The sequence below is a fragment of the Bos indicus genome, chromosome 5 (assembly GCF_029378745.1).
Source record: "Bos indicus isolate NIAB-ARS_2022 breed Sahiwal x Tharparkar chromosome 5, NIAB-ARS_B.indTharparkar_mat_pri_1.0, whole genome shotgun sequence".
NCBI lineage: Eukaryota > Metazoa > Chordata > Mammalia > Artiodactyla > Bovidae > Bos > Bos indicus.
In genome coordinates this window covers 86,563,083-86,585,248 of record NC_091764.1, presented here as the reverse complement: position 1 = coordinate 86,585,248, position 22,166 = coordinate 86,563,083, and the positions used below count along the sequence as shown (strand labels likewise).

At 37.6% G+C, this 22,166-nt stretch overlaps 1 protein-coding gene across 35 annotated transcripts in view; it reads right to left on the bottom strand.

Moving 5' to 3' along the window:
* The window catches only part of SOX5 (SRY-box transcription factor 5), a 1,171,821-nt gene that overhangs the window by 8,874 nt on the left and 1,140,781 nt on the right, over window positions 1–22,166 (bottom strand). For all 35 annotated transcript variants that reach the window (XM_070788609.1, XM_070788604.1, XM_070788607.1 and 32 more), the window contains 2 exons: window positions 8,210–8,318; window positions 5,502–5,675 (listed from right to left, as the gene is read on the bottom strand). In XM_070788609.1, coding sequence (XP_070644710.1) covers window positions 5,502–5,675; window positions 8,210–8,318 — 283 coding nt within the window. The remainder of the gene's footprint in view (window positions 1–5,501; window positions 5,676–8,209; window positions 8,319–22,166) is intronic.

The following is a 22,166-nucleotide window of genomic DNA, read 5'->3' as shown; positions in this document are numbered from 1 at the left end:
CAAAACTCTACCCAAATGCACAAAGAAAATAATATCAGGAATTGGCCTAATATGTACTGGTACTGCTGCCTTTACCTGCCTTGCAAAGCCATCTAAGCAACTTCTTAAACCTTGCGAATGAATTCATCATTCAACCATCAGTTCAGTTCAGTTCAGTCGCTCAGTTGTTTCCGACTCTGCAACCCCATGAATCGCAGCACGCCAGGCCTGCCTGTCCATCACCATCATTCAACCATAACACATCTCAAATACAAATAGCTCACTAATGAACTGTTCTTTCCTACAAATATCGAGAATTCCTCAATATGGGCTGTTGAGTTCAGTTCAGTCTCTCAGTCGTGTTCGACTCTTTGCAACCCCATGAATCGCAGCATGCCAGACCTCCCTGTCCATCACCAACTCCCAGAGTTCACTCAAACTCACATCCATCAAGTCCGTGATGCCATCCAGCCATCTCATCCTCTGTCATCCCCTTCTCCTCTTACCCCAAATCCCTCCCAGCATAGAGTCTTTTCTAATGAGTCAACTCTTCTCATGAGGTGGCTAAAGTACTGGAGTTTCAGCTTTAGCATCATTCCTTCCAAAGAAATCCCAGGGCTGATCTCCCTCAGAATGGACTGGTTGGATCTCCTTGCAGTCCAAGGGACTCTCCAATACCTTCTCCAACACCACAGTTCAAAAGCATCAATTCTTTGGCGCTCAGCCTTCTTCACAGTCCAACTCTCACATCCATACATGACCACTAGAAAAACCATAGCCTTGACTAGACAGACCTTTGTTGGCAAAATAATGGCTCTGCTTTTGAATATGCTGTCCAGGTTGGTCATAACTTTCCTTCCAAGGAGTAAGCGTCTTTTAATTTCATGGCTGCAATAGCCCTAAAAAATTGTTTGACACTGTTCCCACTGTTTCCCCATCTATTTCCCATGAAGTGATGGGACCGGATGCGATGATCTTAGTTTTCTGAATGTTGAGCTTTAAGCCAACTTTTTCACTCTCCTCTTTCACCTTCATCAAGACGCTTTTGAGTTCCTCTTCACTTTCTGCCATAAGAGTGGTGTCATCTGTATATCTGAGGTGATTGATATTTCTCTCGGCAATCTTGATTCCAGCTTGTGCTTCTTCCATCCCAGTGTTTCTCATGATATACTCTGCATATAAGTTAAACAAGCAGGGTGACAATATACAGCCTTGATGTACTCCTTTTCCTATTTGGAACCAGTCGGTTGTTCCATGTCCAGTTCTAACTGTTGGGCTGTTACATTTATTAAAGAAATGCGGAGAAAGGGACTTCTCTTCCCTTGGAATTATTTCCTATTGGAACAGATGTGCCTGGGTGGGTATATCCATGTAAATATTACAAAGATTTGTAAACAAATTTTTTCCAACCTAGATAGCCAATATTATTTCATTATATTTACAACAGGAACTCAGGTTAAAGTTCAAATAACGGTTTGAACTGTTTTTTTTTTTTTTTTTCAGTTCTTCTAGCATATTTATTCTGAATCTTAAGCTGTGTGGAGAAGAGGAATGGTTCTCTTCTTCTTTTTTTTTTTTTTTCTTCTGACTTCTTTTTTCTTTTTTTTGTTGCAGCCCATAAGATCTTTTTTTTTTTATTTTTCTATTTCTTTTAAATTTGTGTTTAAATGCAGTGTCCAACATTTAGTCGGCTGCTCAGGTCATATCATTTGTAGGTATATTTCACACTCTTTATTATCTAATATTAGTTCCTAGAGGCACTTGGAAATCATGCTGTTCTTAGGGCAAATATAAACACAAATAAAGCTATAATACTATTGAACTGGATCAATTCTTCTTGTGGATTGTCTTGTAAGTATGTATATCAGAATTTTTAACCTCAGAACAGGGCGTGGAAAAGTGAACTTACCAGAATAACTTACTGAATAACAAGAGAAATCGAACAGTGGCTCAAGGAATAGTTGACTTAAAATATCACCAGTAGAACAAAAGAACTAGCATTCTCATGATAGGAACTGCCAAAGATTCTTCCCTAAGTTCAAATGTTCTATTAGATCAAAAAAGAAACTTTCTCTAAGGAAAGGGAATGTTTATGCCTCATAGTAATATGCCTTGGAAGGTAAGAGCTATTTTTAAGATTTCCTACTATATGCATGACACTGTATTAACTATATGCTGTGATGAGTCACTATGCTACGTATTTTCTTAGAGCTTATATTCCAGCTAAGGAGAAACAGATTAAATATGTAATTGCCAAATGTATAATTTCAGTTACAATTGTGGAAAGTACAGGAAGCTATGAGAACATATCATAAGGACATGGGATCAGGATTCTATAGGTCAGGAAGGCACTGCTGCAAAAATGACTCCTATAGGGGTAGAAAGAGAGGAGTAGCCTAGGGAGGAAGAATGAAATGGTCAAGATCTTGCAGTGGGAATCGGGAGCAGAGGAACTTAACACTGTTCTGGCTAACACGCACAGGAAAACGATAGTAAAAGATGCATAAATTCTCAAATAAGTTGGTTTCTAACTCTGTATGAACCGGAATCAAAATATTTGATATTAGATAATATAAATTCTCTGAAAGTATCACTGAATTCTAAACTAAGTTAAAAAAAATAGGGCCATCTCACTATTACATGTCTTTTCAAAATTAAGAATTAAAGGAGCATTTTGACCCAGTTAATGCTTAAGCTAACTACTCTATTTTATGACTCATCAGTACAGTGGTTCAGTGTGGTGGCAAATGCAGTTTCCATTTTTTAAGAGTAGCTTCTGAATGAAGTTAATCAAATGACAAGTTTGGTTTTGGTTTCAACGGCTTTGCAGGTACAGCCACCATTGTTTGTAACAGTAATGCAACCCCCTAAACACACCAGATGAAAGTGGGAGGGCAGCGTTTTGGCTACCTTCAGAAGATGAAAACGTCTTGATTTGGGTGTGGCTGGCTTCTCACTCTGACCATGTACAAGAAGTCAGTCACCTGTTGTTTTCAAAAGACTAGCGTTTGACAATGAAAAAAGAATCAAGTACATATAGGAAGATTCAACCAAAAATTTCTGATGTTCAAAATGAAAAAAAAAAAAATCAATCTTAAAAGTGCTCTTTCCCTTTCTAAACCTGGCAATACAATAAAAAATGATGGGTTTGAGCTGAGCAACAGTGTCATCTCCACGGGGTCTGTAATGAATTTGCACATTTTCCTCCAACTACTGTATATCTAATCAGAAAAAGATGTCCCCCATTCCTGATCTAGTGCCAAACAGTAAAAGGTGATTCCTTATGTTAACAATTTCAGCAGAATGGCTTATTAAAACCAGATTTTAGGGTATTATAAAATGCTTAGAAGCCCTTTAAAATGTCAACTAGGATCCCCAGAGACTACGTAAAATGTCAACCCAGCTCAAGCGCCTGTTTTAAGCAGAATGAATTAGCGGCATGCTGTCGGAGGCTGTTATCCAAAACAATCAGTAAAAAGGAAAACATCAAGCTTTCTTTGTACTTTTATATGAAATGAGCCATTCAGAATGATCTTGTGGATATTTGAAGATCATTTATTTGTTTGAAGCTATGACTAAATATTGAAGCCCAAGACCTTAGTGGATTTTTTTCTGCTATATATTTAATCAGCACAATTTCATTGAAAAACCTTAATTAAATTAGGCAGCATTCTCTTTCATGCAGCCTATTATGATATGATCATATACTTATATGATCATATAGTCATTCTAATATTCTCTCCTTCAAGTCAGAAAGGAATTCTTTTAGCCAGACATCTCTTTCCCATGAAGGCTTTTTCTCTATTTCCTAAATTATTTCATGTTATCCAAACTGATATTTCTATTATATCTGGAGTAACCTTTTAATCAGTCATTATTATTTTTTTAGTATTCAGGTACATAAATTGAATGATATACAGACAGGTTAAACAGTTTTAGTTTTTAGTTTTTTTTTGAAATTTGGGAATTTCTAATGTGATTATAACTGATATATTAAAATATGAGATAAGCTTACATAAAGTATTTTATTGTTTTATAGAGTTTTTCCAAATGAAACAGATATGGTATTTTTTTAATGAAAAAATTCATATGGAAGGTAGAATATATAGTCATAAAAAGAAAAACAGATGAGAGATAGTAGAGGTACAGAAACATGTCCATTTCCTTTTGTTCAGTTCCAGTTTTTTATTATAGATGGATACATATTTATGTATAAATATTCATATTTATGTACACATAAAGCTTCACATGTTCATATATTTTGAGATAAGCTTCATCTAAATATCTCAAAATCATTTTGATAAAAACTGAGACACAAGTTTAAGCAGTAAATGATTTTTGTTTCTTTTTGCTTCATTACAAATGTACACTGTAGACTGGGAAGCATCTATTACCATTGTTGGAAAATATGGGATCATAAAAACACATTACATGTTTAGTAACTACTTTCAGATGATCGATTCCTTAATGTAAAGAATCAAAAGGCACACTGCCTGAGCTGCATGTAATTCCAAGTGCATATGGATTTTAACAAAGCTTTAATAACTTTGACAAATTTTGTTACTTATTTGTCACAGGCAAAATGTGCTGATACAGTGCTCCTTTTCTATTTTTGATTATTTAGCTCTTAGAATTCAAATAATAATAAAAATTTGCTTAGGTTGTCCAGAACCTAGACCTAGACACTATGCTCTTAAAGATAAAGGTGGTGAAGATGACGATGATGTCGAGAGAACTGCACCAAAGAAATGCAATCTTCCTATCCTTCTTTCTGAGACTTAAACTGGTGTTTAAGGTCTCATTATAATCACATAATCTCATTATAATAGGTCTCATTATAATCAGTACTCTTTGCTCTCACCCAGTTTTGCTGTGTGCTTCAGTGTCTATGTATGTATTTTGTCATCTGTTAAGATAAAAGTTGCAATAGCAGGAAAAGTCCCTTTTTTTTAAAAATTTTATTTTATTTTTAAACTTTACAATATTGTATTGGTTTTGCCAAACATCAAAATGAAGTCCCTTTTTAAATGATACTGAAAATACATGTAAGGTTACCAAAAGTAAAAACTAAATAATGCACACCCAACAAATTGTGTCCTGACAACCTAAACTGATTTTCAATTATAGTATTAAAACAGACATCATTTCCTCCTCCACTCCTGCCCCCATGACATGATGAATTCTATGGTGTTTACAAAGGAAAATAATATCAATACCAATACTGAGAGTCTTGTATGAAAAGAACCTTTTCCCTTAGTCTTAGTATAAATATTTTTTAGATTTTTAAAGAAGAGAAAATATTGCAATAACTAGTATAGAAACACACAGAATTTGGGCATTATTTCTTGATGAATGTGGAATGCTTCATAGTCAGAAGAAAAGGCTCAATAAGGGTACCTCTTTTTTAGATATGTAGAAAACATGAGCTGCTTAGCTTCCAAACCCAATCTCTTTCAGCAAATGCCGAGAACAAAACTGTACCTGTATTTCACACATCACTAAACCCTTAATACTCTTCTTACCCAGTATCTTGCTGATGTTGGAGTTGTGCATGTCAGGAAAGGCTTGAAGGATTTTCCTTCGTTCATCTTTAGCCCACACCATGAAGGCATTCATTGGACGCTTTATGTGGGGCTCATTGCTACCACGCCCCCTGGATTCTCTATAAATTCTTGATTCTGAGACTCCAGCACTTCCTAAAAACAGGGACATTGCTTCACGTTAGTGTTAAAACTTTTGGCAATCCCTTCCTTGCATTACTGTTTTACAGTCTATTAAAATATCTGAAAATTAAAAGCACATCTGATAATGGTACTTCCAGTTCTTGAGTCTGATGCTTGTTTATGAAGTTTCTGTGATAAGCCTTGTGGTGCCAAATATATTTGTATTTTTAAATTCATTTCTAGTATATTTTTCCTTTCTTTCAGAGGACTGTTCACTGTTCACTTTCAAGACCATACAAGAAACCATCACAAGAAAAATATTTGATGCAAACTGCAAAGAAGATAGTTGGGTTAGGTCAACAGGCATGCTGGTAGTGTAGAAATATTACGTTGAAAAGCTCACAAAATTGACACCAATCTATTCAGCAGAACGGGTGACTATAGGTAACGAAGTATCTCTCACCTGAAGACTGTCAGAACATAGCCTACTCATGTCCTTTTTCTTCCTCTGAGGCTATATAAATAAAAACACTGCTAAATAGATATTTGAGGTTAAAATACAATACAGATATCTCCTGTAATGTGTTTGAAATTATGTGTTAATAAATGCATGAAATATGCTAATGCAGCAATGTTAGTCTGCTTCTCAAAAGATGTATAAAAATGGTGGGAAAAGAACAAATGAATAGGTACATTACAATGGTTTCTTAGGAAGTCTACAGTTACATATATAAGGTGAAAAAGATAATATGTTCATTTTCCTGAGTTTTCCCCCAACATCTAATTTATGCAAAGAGCTCCACTGGTAAGTACATTTCAATCAGGGAAACTCAGGATGAAACACAACCAGGAGGGACACGGGAACCTTGAGGAGCTTCGGTCAGTCCTCTAGGCTTTATCCAATTTTGTAGAATGGCTTCAGCAGTTTAAACTGCTTCCTGAGATACTTGAATTTAGGCAAAGAAAGCAAGCAGCAGCAAAATGTAGAACTCTGGCACCAAGTTTTCCAGGGTTATCATTATAAAATATGAAAGAGATATATTCTGGTAGCGTGTAAAAATTTCAAATATTTTGGGGCTTTTGAGAATTTGTATAATCAACAAAAGTACTGATTTTGCTTTTTTTCTTCCTTCATACTCCTTTCCCTGTCTTAATCTGAAGGAATAGGAATTAACCAAAATGACCCAGACTTGAAGACCTCGAAGACCTGAAGCAAACAGAAAACACAGCATATTTGGAGTTTCCCATTATTTCTCTTTCATAATATACTCTTTGGTCTGATGAAGATTGGAAAATATTTTGCATACAAGCATGACTGAATTTAACACATAACAGCAACAAACATTTTGATGTTTTAATGCTGAGTACCATGGGTATATTTTATCATGCTAATACAACTTAAAATTTATGAAATGTGTTATTACCAGTAAGTGTTTTACTGACAAAAATGAGTGCTAATATACGGTGACATCTTTCTAAAATGGGTTTGTAGCTACCAAATGATCATCTGCACATCCTCCTTTTCTTGTTCTTACACCTTACAGCAAGATAAGCCTTAAAATGAACATTATGTGACTTCATGAAAGCTAAATAAGTTCTTTGCAAGTACTTAGATCAGGATTATCTTAGCTAAGCAGAGTAGAAGATGGAAGGAAATGTTTGGATCCAACAGGCTAGAAAAACACAGACATTTTTTAGATATCCAATTCACTCAAATTTGGCCTCAACAGAATTATTGGTCAAATGCTCAAGCTTGGCTAGTCCCTTGGCTTCTCACTGGTTGGAACTGGGGCAGTCTTTTCTATATACAGGGGTCTTCTGCTGTAGTAACCAAGTTGAGGACCATGCTCTTAAAATGCATGTATGCCACCTGATCTGGGAGAGAGGTTCCCAGTCGGCGCTAAGCGTAAGAGGGAAAGCACTCTTCTCTCTTTGCTGTGCTATTAGAATTAGAGCATCAGTTTATTTAGTTGTTCCTGTGGATGTTTAGAACATTCAGAGATGATATAGACAACAGAAGGCTCGAGGAACATTTGGGAAGTGCGAGGCTGCACAGTTTGAATTCAAGATGGGCTACAGAGTGTAGGCAGGACGCTTGACTGTATGGTAGATAGCATTAAGAGGGAAAGGATCCCAAATGCAAGAAACTATCCTGAAAATGTCCTCTGAGCTCTGTATTCCGGTCAGGGTTTGACAAATGAAAACTTTAAAATGAGCTTAGGGATAACAGATTTCTGAAAAGTTTGATTCAGGTATAAGAAATATGGAAGTGAGAGGGGAAATGATTGACAGCATGCACTTTAGAATCACGCCATCTTGAACCCTAGACCTGCCCTTTGGCACTTACAGTTCTGTGGTCTCGGAAAAAACGACTACAAATTCCTAAGGGCCAATCTCTTTATCTGTAATAGATGTTATCTCACAGAGTGTGCTGGGGAGAACATGTGAACTCTTACTGTAATGATCAGGTATGAGGTGGCTGTCTGGTATAATTTTTAGTAGTTTTAATTGGCATTAAACAGATACTTCTGCACACTACTGGAATAGATATGAAAACTTTCACAAACCATCAGAATCTCCACTCATATTGAAATCCATCATGGCATGGCTAAATTTTCCTTCTTCATTCTGTTTGACTGCCAGTTGCTGAGTCAGACTCTCCAGTGTTGTTTTTTCCTTAAAAAAGAAATTTATAATGAGATCTCAGTCTGGAAATTATAATTATTCAAAGACTTTTTTTTTCCTTTGGGCCATATATGGGCCATGTTTGTAACAACTCTAAAAGTTATTTTTCCCCCTCTTTGGGTACATTTGCTTCAGGAAGGGATGAGACGTTGATTTATTCACCTTTGCACACTTAGCACGTTATACTGAGGTAACCGAAGCCAACGATCAGTAGGAATTTTGAAGGAACTCTGATTCGCAGAATCCCCTTATACAGTCTTGGCATTTGGGTCTGCTAAGCCGCAAGGATGTATGCTGGGATCCTTGGAGACAACCTTCCCAAATCACAAAATGTGCATAGAAATTTCATGGAAGCAACCTGTTTTTACAGCATTTGGAATGCCTACTTTATTTTTAGCCAGACAGTAGAAGTATAGAAGTGGCATGGGGCCCAGAGAGTCTTCCAATAGTCAGGTGACCAAATGATAGAAACGTAATTCACAGTAGTGTCCTCTGGTTGCCATCTCCCTAAATGCCATCTGCATCTCTCATGTAAGGGTAATGAAGACGTTTAAATATTCATTGCTAATTGCTTGTCAAGTCTCTGTACATTCGATGTGAGTGCCTGCTACTTGGACCACAATTTGATTTGGATTGCTAAGCCAAAATATTGAGTTGGCGAATTATTTGAGATAACAAATATACCAAAATTAGATCTGCAAAGACATCAAGTCATTTGAAAGCATGCAGTGCTTGATTTGAATTCATGAGAACATGGCATCACAAAGTAAATTATTTTCAAGAAAAATATAATGCTTAATCTAAACCACATGAGATTTTTAAACTATTTCCAAGTTAAGTAATTGGGTGATTTTAAGCACAGAAAAGCATACAATAAAAGGTTTACAACTTTCTCTAGCACTCTCCATCATTGATCTGAGGGTGATATGGTTCCAGAACAGCTTTCAGAAAAGCACCTATTGGATTTCATAAAATTTGCCCAGGTTTCTTTTTAATTATGCACTTCATTTTCTCAGGAACACAGTCATGAATTACACAAATGAATCACATTTACTGCAGAACAGCTATAAAATGACACAATAAAATGTTCACAGAAAATAATCAACTATTTAAGGTAATTATTACAGGGAAGGGACCCAACGAATGTTTCTATCAAGAACCAACAGGATATTGAAATTCTTCATACAGTATGTACTTTATCTCTACAAAATCTCTGACAGTAGTACAACTATACTAGATGAAAAATTCTCTTAATTTAGTGGCTTTGGAATCCATGTCTCTGTTCATCAAAGCTGGATAAATGATTTAATAGACAAAATATTTTAAATTTTCGATTGATATAAAATACAATAGGGGAACTGGAAACAAAAGAGTTTATATCAATTTTAGTTCTATAAGATTATATACTACTGACATTGAAATAAATTATATATTTAAAAACATACAGCCTTGCCCGATTTATTTTGGGGATGAAAACAGTACTTTCAGCTGCTTTGTATGTTCTGAATTTTTTTTGCTGAAAGTCTGCTGTATATATATTCAGCCAAGCCCAGGAGCACCAAGGACACCAGCTTAACAGGCTATCTTTATAGTAAATGTAGCTGCTAAAATAGGAGACAGTTACATTAAAAAAGAAAAAAGAACAAACCACATTCCATCAACGTGATATTAGAGTCTCTGGGTCAATGAAGACTTTACTATCTTTGAGGAATATACTGGGCATGGATTGCCTCTCAGGTTTTGATTTAAAAGTGTATGGGCAATAATGCTACATATGTAGCACATTGCCTTCATTTTGAAGTAAAGTCTTTCAAGAATAAACAGCAAAATGAGGCACTCAGAGTAAAAAAAAAAAAAGAATGAAATGTTAAATGACTCTGAAGATTTGGCATTCAGCTGTATGGATCTTGCACCATCTAACCAAGGAGGAAATTAGGAAAGGCCAAGATAAAAGACTAATTTACTAAAATTAGTAAAGGACAAGCTAGAAAGTCACAAGTGTTTTTACACTCAGTAACCTCTAGCATATTAAAAAGCAGAGACATTACTTTGCCAACAAAGGTCCGTCTACTCAAGGCTAAGCTTTTTCCACTAGTCATGTATGGATGTGAGAGTTGGACTGTGAAGAGAGATGAGCGCCGATGAATTGATGCTTTTGAACTGTGGTGTTGGAGAAGACTCTTGAGAGTCCCTTGGACTGCAAGGAGATCCAACCAGTCCATTCTAAAGGAGATCAGCCCTGGGATTTCTTTGGAAGGAATGATGCTAAAGCTGAAACTCCAGTACTTTGGCCATCTGATGCGAAGAGTTGACTCATTGGGAAAGACTGATGCTGGGAGGGATTGGGGGCAGGAGGAGAAGGGGACGACAGAGGATGAGATGGCTGGATGGCATCACTGACTCGATGGACGTGAGTTTGAGTGAACTCCGGGAGTTGGTGATGGACAGGGAGGCCTATCGTGCTGCAGTTCATCGGGTCGCAAAGAGTCTGACACAACTGAGTGACTGAACTGAATCATCTACCTCTAAAGCACAGAGTATAATAAAATGATTCAATTAGTTACCCCAAAATGGAATTTATGATACTTAACAGGATGTCAGTAGGAGACAGTGCAAGTAAACACAGTAAGTTGTACTTTTTTGTGAGCTTTTGCATAGTCATTTAAGCTAATTCTCAGACACGTTAATAGGGAAAATGAGAGGTGACTAGAGGAATTGACGAAGATGTGGTGTACCTTTAACTAAAACACCTTATCAGTTCAGTTCAGTTCAGTCACTCAGTCGTGTCCGACTCTTTGCAACCCCATGAATCACAGCACGCCAGGCCTCCCTGTCCATCACCAACTCCCGGAGTTCACTGAAACTCATGTCCATTGAGTCGGTGATGCCATCCAGCCATTTCATCCTCTGTCGTCCCCTTCTCCTCTGCCCCCAATCCCTCCCAGCATCAGGGTCTCTTCCAATGAGTTAATTCTTCACATGAGGTGGCCAAAGTATTGGAGTTTCAGCTGTACCATCAGTCCTTCCAATGAACACCCAGGGCTGATATCCTTTAGGATGGACTGGTTGGACCTTCTTGCAGTCCAAGGGACTCTCAAAGGTCCTCTCCAACACCACAGTTCAAAAGCATCAATTCTTCGGCACTCAACTTTCTTCACAGTCCACCTCTCACGTCCATACATGACCACTGGAAAAACTATAGCCTTGACTAGATGGACCTGTGTTGGCAAAGTGATGGCTCTGCTTTTGAATATGCTATCTAGGTTGGTCATAACTTTCCTTCCAAGGAGTAAGCGTCTTTTAATTTCATGGCTGCAGTCACCATCTGTAGTGATTTTGGAGCCCAAAAAACATAAAGTCTGACACTGTTTCCACTGTTTCCCCATCTATTTGCCATGAAGTGATGGGACCAGATGCCATGATCTTAGTTTTCTGAATGTTGAGCTTTAAGCCAACTTTTTCACTTTCCTCTTTCATCAGGAGGCTTTTTAGTTCCTCTTCACTTTCTGCCATAAGGGTGGGGTGTCATCTGCATATCCGAGGTTATTGATATTTCTCCTGGCAATCTTGATTCCAGCTTGTGCTTCTTCCAGCCCAGTGTTTCTCATGATGTACTCTGTGTATAAGTTAAATAAGCAAGGTGACAATATATAGCCTTGACGTACTCCTTTTCCTATTTGGAACCAGTCTGTTGTTCCATGTCCAGTTCTAACTGTTGCTTCCTAACCTGCATACAGGTTTCTCAAGGGGCAGATTAGGTGGTCTGGTATTCCCATCTCCTTCAGAATTTTCCACAGTTTATTGTGATCCACACAGTCAAAGGCTTTGGCATAGTCAATAAAGCAGAAATAGATGTTTTTCTGGAACTCTCTTGCTTTTTTGATGATCCAGTGGATATTGGCAATTTGATCCCTGGTTCCTCTGCCTTTTATAAGACCAGCTTGAACATCTGGAAGTTCACAGTTCATGTATTGTTGAAGCCTGGCTTGGAGAATTTTGAGCATTACTTTACTAGCGTGTGAGATGAGTGCAACTGTGCGGTAGTTTGAGCATTCTTTGGCATTGCCTTTCTTTGGGATTGGAATGGAAACTGACCTTTCAGATCAGACCAGATCAGATCATACTCAGTCGTTGCTCAGTCGTGTCCAACTCTTTGCGACCCCATGAATCGCAGCACGCCAGGCCTCCCTGTCCATCACCAACTCCTGGAGTTCACTCAGACTCATGTCCATCAAGTCAGTGAAGCCATCCAGCCATCTCATCCTCTGTCGTCCCCTTCTCCTCTTGCCCCAAATCCCTCCCAACATCAGAGTCTTTTCCAATGAGTCAACTCTTCACATGAGGTGGCCAAAGTACTGCAGTTTCAGCTTTAGCATCATTCCCTCCAAAGAAATCCCAGGGCTGATCTCCTTCAGAATGGACTGGTTGTATCTCCTTGTAGTCCAAGAGACTCTCAAGAGTTTTCTCCAACACCACAGTTCAAAAGCATCAATTCTTTGGCGCTCAGCCTTCTTCACAGTCCAACTCTCACATCCATACATGACCACAGGGAAAACCATAGCCTTGACTAGATGAACCTTTGTTGGCAAAATAATGGCTCTGCTTTTGAATATGCTATCTAGGTTGGTCATAACTTTCCTTCCAAGGAGTAAGCGTCTTTTAATTTCATGGCTGCAGTCACCATCTGCAGTGATTCTGGAGCCCAGAAAAATAAAGTCTGACACTGTTTCCACTGTTTCCCCATCTATTTCCCATGAAGTAATGGGAGCGGATGCCATGACCTTCGTTTTCTGAATGTTGAGCTTTAAGCCAACTTTTTCACTCTCCACTTTCACCTTCATCTAGAGGCTTTTTAGTTCCTCTTCACTTTCTGCCATAAGGGTGGTGTCATCTGCATATCTGAGGTTATTGATATTTCTCCCGGCAATCTTGATTCCAGCTTGTGTTTCTTCCAGTCCAGCGTTTCTCATGATGTACTCTGCATATAAGTTAAATAAGCAGGGTGATCATATAAAGCCTTGATGTACTCCTTTTCCTATTTGGAACCAGTCTGTTGTTCCATGTCCAGTTCTAACTGTTGCTTCCTGACCTGCACACAAATTTCTCAAGAGGCAGATTAGGTGGTCTGGTATTCCCATCTCTTTCAGAATCTTCCACAGTTTCTTGTGATCCACACAGTCAAAGGCTTTGGCATAGTCAATAAAGCAGAAATAGATGTTTTTCTGCAACTCTCTTACTTTTTCAATGATCCAGCGGATGTTGGCAATTTGATCTCTGGTTCCTCTGCCTTTTCTAAAAGCAGCTTGAACATCAGGAAGTTCACGGTTCACATATTGCTGAAGCCTGGCTTGGAGAATTTTGAGCATTACTTTACTAGCGTGTGAGATGAGTGCAATTGTGTGGTAGTTTGAGCATTCTTTGGCATTGCCTTTCTTTGGGATTGGAATGAAAACGGACCTTTTCCAGTCCTGTGGCCACTGCTGAGTTTTCCAAATTTGCTGGCATATTGAGTGCAGCACTTTCACAGCATCATCTTTCAGGATTTGGAATAGCTCAACTGGAATTCTATCACCTCCACTAGCTTTGTTTGTAGTGATGCTTTTTAAGGCCCACTTGACTTCACATTCCAGGATGTCTGGCTTTAGGTCAGTGATTACACCATCGTGATTATCTTTAATAGCATGTAAATCAAAATGGTAACACTGCCACAATTTAAAAACTCTCACTGACAATAAATTCAGAAGACAGAAAAATTAAGGTAAGGGGGTATATCATAAAACAGATGAATGGTTACATGATAAATATATGGTATATATATATTTATGTGTATGTGTATATATATGTGTGTGTGTATATATATACATATATATATAATATATATAATACAGTGGTTATGTAGTAAATAATTAGATAAACAATTCCAGACAAAAATTGATCCTGCTGTAAAAGTTTATATTTAGTTCTTCTGTATACAGGTATCTATGTGTAAACAAGATTCCAGGTAATATATTGTATTGTCAAAAGAATGACCTGGATATAAGAATAGTCTTCAAAACTTTAAATTCAATCTACTCAGGAATATAGTAGGAGAATCAGCCAAATGATATAAAGCACAGATGCTGGTACACTGGGAAGTTTCTTTTCATTCCATTTCGTCTAATCCCATACATCCCTGGCCATCCTCTTCCCAAAGACACCACCTGCACTGTCATGACTAAAACTCAACCATTTGATTCTGAAACTTGGGTTAAAGAGTTCCTTTTCAAATGTGTGAATATTACTGATAAAGGTGATTCCCAAAGTTATCATAATGAAATTAATCCATTCTAAATTTTTGAAGACATGAGAATACCAGACCACCTTACCTGCCTCCTGAGAAATCTGTATGCAGGTCAAGAAGCAACAGTTACACGTGCTCCCCATCCTGAAGCCCCCTCCCACATCCCTCCCCGTACCACGTGTACACCCGTGGCGGATTCATGCTGATGTATGGCAAAACCAATACAATATTGTAAAGTAATTAACCTCCAATTAAAATAAATAAATTTTAATAAAAATTTATTTTTATTAAATACATTTAATTAAAAAAAAAAAAAGAAGCAACAGTTAGAACCGAACACGGAACAACAGACTACTTCCAAATTGGGAAAGGAGTACATTAAGGCTGTATATTGTCACTCTGCTTATTTAACTTACATGCAGGGTTCAGTTCAGTTGCTCAGTCATGTCCGACTCTTTACATCCCTTAACTGCAGCACACCAGGCTTGCCGGTCCATCAGTCACTCCTGGAGCTTGCTCAAACTCATGTCCATCAAGTCAGTGATGCCATCCAACCATCTCATCCTCTGTCATCCCCTTTCCTCCTGCCGTCAATCTTTCGCAGCATCAGGGTCTTTTCCATGAGTCAGTTCTTCGCATCAGGTGGCCAAAGTATTGGAGTTTCAGCTTCAACATCAGTCCTTCCAATGAAAATTCAGGGCTGATCTCCTTTGGGATGGACTGGATGAATCTTCTTGCAGTCCAAGGGACTCTCAGGAATCTTCTCCAACACCACAGTTCAAAAGCATCAATTCTACAGCACTCAGCTTTCTTTAAAGTACAACTCTCACATCCATATGTGTGACTACTGGAAAAACCGTAGCCTTGACTAGATGGACCTTTGTCAGCAAAGTAACATCTCTGTTTTTTAATATGCTGTCTAGGTTGGTCATAGCTTTTCTTCCAGGAAGCAAGCATCTTTTTCTTTCATGGCTAAAGTCACCATCAGTAGTGGTTTTGGAGCCCAAGAAAGTCAAGTGTCACTGTTTCCATTGTTTCCCCATCTATTTGAAGTGATGGGACAGGATGCCATGACGTTCGTTTTTTGAATGTTGAATTTTAAGCCAGCTTTTTCACTCTCCTCTTTCACTTTCATCAAGAGGCTCTTTAGTGCTTCTTTGCTTTCTGCCGTAAGGGTAGTGTCATCTGTGTATCTGAGATTATTGATATTCTTCCCGGCCATCTTGAGTCCAGCTTGTGCTTCATCCAGCCTGGCATTTCACATTATGTACTCTGCATGTAAGTTAAATAAGCAGGGTGACAATATACAGCCTTGACGTAATCGTTTCCCAATTTGGAACCAATCTTTGTTCCATATCCAGTTCTAAGTGTTGCTTCTTGACCTGCACACAGTTTTCTCAGGAGGTAGGTAGGGTGGTCTGGTATTCCCATAGAATTTTCCACAGTTTTTTGTGATCCACATAGTCAAAGGCTATGGCATAGCCTTAAAGCAGAAGTAGATATTTTTCTGGAACTCTTTTGTTTTTTTTGATGATCCAATGGATGTTGGCAATTTGATCTCTGGTTCCTCTGCCTTTTCTAAATCCAGCTTGAACATCTGAAAGTTCATGGTTCATGTACTATTGAAGCCTGGCTTGTAGAATTGTGAGCATTACTTGGTTAGCATGTGAGATGAGTGCAATTGTGCGGTAGTTTGAACATTCTTTGGTATTGCCTTTCTTTGGGATTGGAATGAAAACTGACCATTTCCAGTTTTGCAGCCACTGCTGCATTTTCCAAATTTGCTGGCATATCCAGTGCAGCACTTTAATGGCATCATCTTTTAGGATTTGAAATAGCTCAAGTGGAATTCCATCACCTCCACTAGCTTAGTGAAGCTTCCTAAGGCCCACTTGACTTTGCATTTCAGGATGTCTGGCTCTAGGTGGGTGATTACACCATCGTGGTTATCTGGGTCATGAAGATATTTTTTGTATAGCTCTTCTGTAAATTCTTGCCACCTATTCTTAATATCTTCTGCTTCTGTTAGGTCCATACCATTTCTGTCCTTCATTGTGCCCATCTTTGCACGAAATATTCCCTTGGTATCTCTAATTTTTTTGAAGAGATCTCTAGTCTTTCCCATTCTATTGTTTTCCTCTATTTCTTTGCATTGATCACTGAGGAAGGTTTTCTTATCTCTCCTTTTTATTCTTTGGAACTCTGGATTCAAATGGGTATACCTTTGCTTTTCTCCTTTGCCTTTCATTTCTCTTCTTTTCTCAGCTATCTGTAAGGCCTCCTGAGACAACCATTTTGCCCTTATGCATTTCTTTTTCTTGGGGGGGTTCTTGATCACTGCTTCCTGTACAATGTCACGAACTTCCATCCATAGTTCTTTAGGCACTCTGTCTATCAGATCTAATCCCTTGAATCTATTTGTCACTTCTACTGTATAATCATAAGGGATTTGATTAGGTCATACCTCAGTGGTCTAGCAGTTTTCCCTAGTTCAATTTAGGCCTGAATTTGGCAATAAGGAGTTCACTATCTGGGCCACAGTCAGCTCCCAGTCTTGTTTTGGCTGACCCTATAGAGCTTCTCCATCTTTGGCTGCAAGAATACAATCAGTCTGATTTTGGTATTGACCATCTGGTGATGTCCATGTGTAGAGTCTTCTCTTCTGTTGTTGGTAGAGAGTTTGCTACTCCAGTGCATTCTCTTGGCAAAACTCTATTAGCCCTTGCCCTGCTTCATTTTGTACTCGAAGGCCAAACTTGCTTGTTACTCCAGGTATCTCTTGACTTTCTATTTTTGCATTCCAGTCCCCTATAAAGAAAAGGACATCTTTTTTTGGTGTTAGTTCTAGAAGTTCTTGTTGGTCTTTATAGAACCATTCAACTTCAGCTTCTTCAGCATTACTGGTCAGAGCATAGCCTTGGATTACTGTGATATTGAAAGGTTTGACTTGGAAACGAACAGAGGTCATTCTTTCGTTTTTGAGACTACAGCCAAGAGCTGCATTTTGGACTCTTTTGTTGACTATGAGGGCTACTCCATTTCTTCTATGGGATTCTTGCCCACAGGAGTAGATATAATGGTCATCTGAGTTAAATTGGCCCATTTCAGTCCATTTTAATTCACTGATTCCTAAATGTTGATGTTCACTGTTGCCATCTCCTGTTTGACCACCTCCAATTTATCTTGATTCATGCAATATTGTGCTTTATAGCATCAGACTTCATATTTCAGTGTCATATCTTTTTGCCTTTTCATGCTGTTCATATGCAGAGTACATTTTGCAAAATGTTGGGCTGGATAAAGCACAAGCTGGAAGCAAGATTGCTGGGAGAAATATCAATAATCTCAGATACACAGATGTCACCACCCTTATGGCAGAAAGCAAAGAAGAACCAAAGAACCTCTTAATGAAAGTGAAAGAGGAGAGTGAAAAAGCTGGCTTAAAATTCAACATTCAAAAAACGAACATCATGGCATCCTGTCCCATCACTTCATGGCAAATAGATGGGGAAACAATGGAAACAGTGACAGACTTTATTTTCTTGGGCTCCAAAACCACTGCTGATGGTGACTGCAGCCATGAAATTAAAAGATGCTTGCTTCCTGGAAGAAAAGCTATGACCAACCTAGACAGCATATTAAAAAGCAGAGACATTACTTTGCCCACAAAGGTCTCTGTAGTCAAAGCTATGGTTTTTCCAGTAGTCGTGTGTGGTTGTGAGAGTTGGACTATAAAAAAAGTGAGTGCCGAAGAATTGATACTTTTGAACTGTGGTGTTGGAGAAGACTCTTGAGAGTCCCCTGGACTGCAAGGAGATCCATCCATTCAATCCTAAAGGAAATCAGCCCTGAATATTCACTGGAAGGACTGATGTTAAAGCTGATACTCCAATACTTTGGCCACTTGATGCAAAGAGGTGACTCACTGGAAAAGACCCTGGTGTTGGGCAAGATTAAAGGCAGGAGGATAAGAAGATGGCAGAGGATGAGGCAGTTGGATGGCATCACTGACTTGATGGACATGAGTTTGAGCAAGCTCTGGGAGTGGGTGATGGACAGGGAAACCTGGCATGCTGCAGTTCATGGGTTGCAAAGAGTTTGGACATGACTGACTGAAAGACTGAACTGCTCTGAAATAGAGGCAGCTGAATCAAAATGATGGCAGTATATATCAGGTAGAGAGCTGGTAAGTGGGAAGTTGCTGAAAATAAGAAATAGCAAAGAAAATGCTTTTGTGAAAATAGAAAAATACGTTGATATGTAGAGGTGACAATTTTACCAATTATACTCTTAATTCCACTGGCTGATAAAGAGCACATTAGTCAAGAATTTGTACAAAAAATACCCCTACCTACCCCAACTCTTAAGAGCAGCGTTCTGGAACACAAATCAGTACAGCACTTATTCTTTAAACTGCCCTCTCAATGCTATTCAAAGACTGCCCTGAAACTTACAAGATTCATTCATCTTCTCTCTTTAACTTTTTTCCTATTAGAAATAAAGCGAACAACAACAATAAGAAAAAACAAATTTAAAGCAATACTGGCCAAAATTCTGAACAGCCCTGAGGAACATCAGAATACAGGGTGTAAACAGATTAATGACTACAAAGAAGTCAACATGAAACAGTCCTGAGGATTTGCAAATAATGACCAAACAAGATGACCCATACGCTTTCTTTCATGGATAAAAACTTCCTATTGGATAACAATTAGAGTTCCTTTGGAAAGATGAGTCCTCTCTGGCTAATCAAATCTTATACAACTTTGTGAGTTTACTAAGATCAAGGAGAAACTTTAGGTAAAGTCTGTTTTTACTAGAAAAAATTTTCTGATCCTATGTTGACTTGAACAAACATTCAAGTGAACTGTATCTAATCTACAGAAGAAAAGAAAGTTTTAGACAATATAGTTTCTTGGGGTCAGATGAATAACTCTAAAACTAAATATTCAAAGAACCATTATTAATGTGTTAATATTCTCTTAGGAAACTGGCAGCTGGTCTCAGGTTCTGTGGCTTATCCAATAACTTGAATAATGGAAAACAGATCATGTACTGTTTGTCCATGACACCAGGCTATGGTGGGACTCAACAAGGAGAGCCAAGAAATAGCTAAAGAGATGTGGGTAATTAGTTGATTAGAAGTGGTCATTAAAGATCAGTGCTTTTTAGGCCAACAATATTCCAAATGGCAAAAGGCTAAAGATCAATGGTTAAAGGACATATTTAAAAATACAGACAATAACCTATATAGAAAATAATGACTTAGGGATCAGGAACATGAGATAACTAAACTCTGTCATATACATTAGCCATTACTTAAGACAATTAACCTCCCTGAGTTTCAGGGTCCTAATTTGTAAAATGGGGTTTTAATATATGATAGATACTTATTAAGTTTAAAAAATGAAGAAGATACACTTTTAACATTACAGAAAAAGTAAATGAGAGAAATGGAAAAGAAAAATATTCTTCCTAGAATATAAGAATTACAGGAATAGTTATTTCAATATGCATATTAAGTATCCTGCTATGATTATGATCCTTTATGGTCCATGACCATAGTGGACAAATATGATTAAAATGGAGATGCTTGTAACAACTCTAAAAGTTGTTGGGGTTTTTCTTCTCCTCCTGTGCATCATCCCTGACAATATATTTAATCTTTTTTATTTTCCATTTATTACTCAGGCATGATATAAGACTAGTATTATTTAAATTGAAAAGTACTCCTATTCCATTTCTTCAACTTACACAGAAAACAACTAAAAATTCACTGTGTTTGTAAAGGCTCAAATGCACATCCTTGTTGATATTTCATGGAGCAGTCAAAACAAAACAAAAGAAACCCACACAAATTGTGCTTTACAGGAAGTAGATATACTTCCTTAGTGTCCTAAGCCTAAACAGTACGTGAGTAGATGCTTCCTCTATGACTCCTTGAAATTGGGATTTATAAGTGATGAGCTGTGCTTACCATCACACAAACAAACACAAAGAGCTGGGCTGTGGATCAGCTATCATAATGAACATCCCTGAAATAAAGCCCACAAAGCTATAAAAGTCATAAAAAGCACATGCATGAAATGACAGAATAGAGTGTGACTGTCAAATGTTGACTCAGTAACAGTTAAACCCCTTCTGGCTGCCCTTTTTTATGATCTCCTTCTATACTAATGGCACGGGAAGAAGAAAGAAACAAAAAAGGTTTTTAACCCTTCAATTATGTGAACCTCCGAGACCACCAAAGAAGATGAAAGATTATTTATAATGTCATAACGATTTATCAGTTGGAGACTTTTTTTCATCGGCTTAAGTAGAATATAAAGAAACAATGAACATGCCTAAGACAACCCTCCATCTCTCAGTTTCACCCTTGTTTACTGAGATTGCCATTTTCTAAAAAAAAAAAAAGCATCCACCCATGTAATATAGCCGCACAAATGGAAGAGAAAGCTTTGTTGTAAAAGCTTTACAACAAATAATGTACAAACACACATGCGCACACACACACTTTCATCCAACACCAACAAAAATTCAATCTGAAGAAATTTTTCACTTATTTTATTCTGGTCAAATGTGAATTTCGCAGACACTTTGGTACTCTGACACTTTGGTATTCCTTAGGAGTATTTTTCCATTCATTTTCTCAATCAGAGAATCATATGGATATATGAACTAAGGGATAGGAAAGGTCTATAAATATCTTTTGGTTTAGTCATCTCAAAAAAATGCCTTATCGAATCCTGATTTTTTCCCTTCCAAATTCAGAGATTCCTATTGTGAAGAAAATAATAAATTAGAACCCAAATTTTGTTTCCACAATCTAATTTCATTTTGTGAACTTTGGAAGCCAGCTTCGTGATATGTCCCTTCAAGTATAATCCTTGCTGAATTTCATAGAAACTTAGTTTCATCAGGAAATCTGATCAAAGTGAATTGTATTGGCAGATCAAGTTTTCTTAAGAAGTATTATGAAGCTGAAGGTAGATGGAGTTGTTTTGAAGGAAATACACAGCTTCTATGAATGCAAATCTTAATCTGAATTAATACATTTCCAAGACAGAAAAATGACTTGTGGGTAAAATTGATGAATCCCTATTTATAATTTTTAAAGAACTGATTGTAAAGTGGGAGAAATATTAGAAAATGGAATATAAAGAACTAATTCTGATTTTCATGAATAAAGAGAAAAACTGAAGAACAATGACCTGAGCACTTAATGAATGTTCTGGAAAAGACAGAGCTGATTGTTATAGATTCGTTCAGGGCCCTTCTTAGAGGAGGTGGTGACAAGAAGCTAATACAAATTTACTAAGAAAAAGTATGGTATAATGGTCTAATTTCTTTTTCTACAAAAATTGGAAAACAGACTAGGGAAGCTCATGGCCATAGTCTTTTGGAATTTAGCTCAGCTTTGGGTTATGTTCCTATCAATATATTTGTTGTCTTCATGGAGAAAGTGCATAGGGCCTTAAAAGAGACAGTTGAAGAGGAGATCAACAATCTCTGTCTTTACATATCTTAAGAAACTCCAGGTTTATGAAGAACCAAGACCT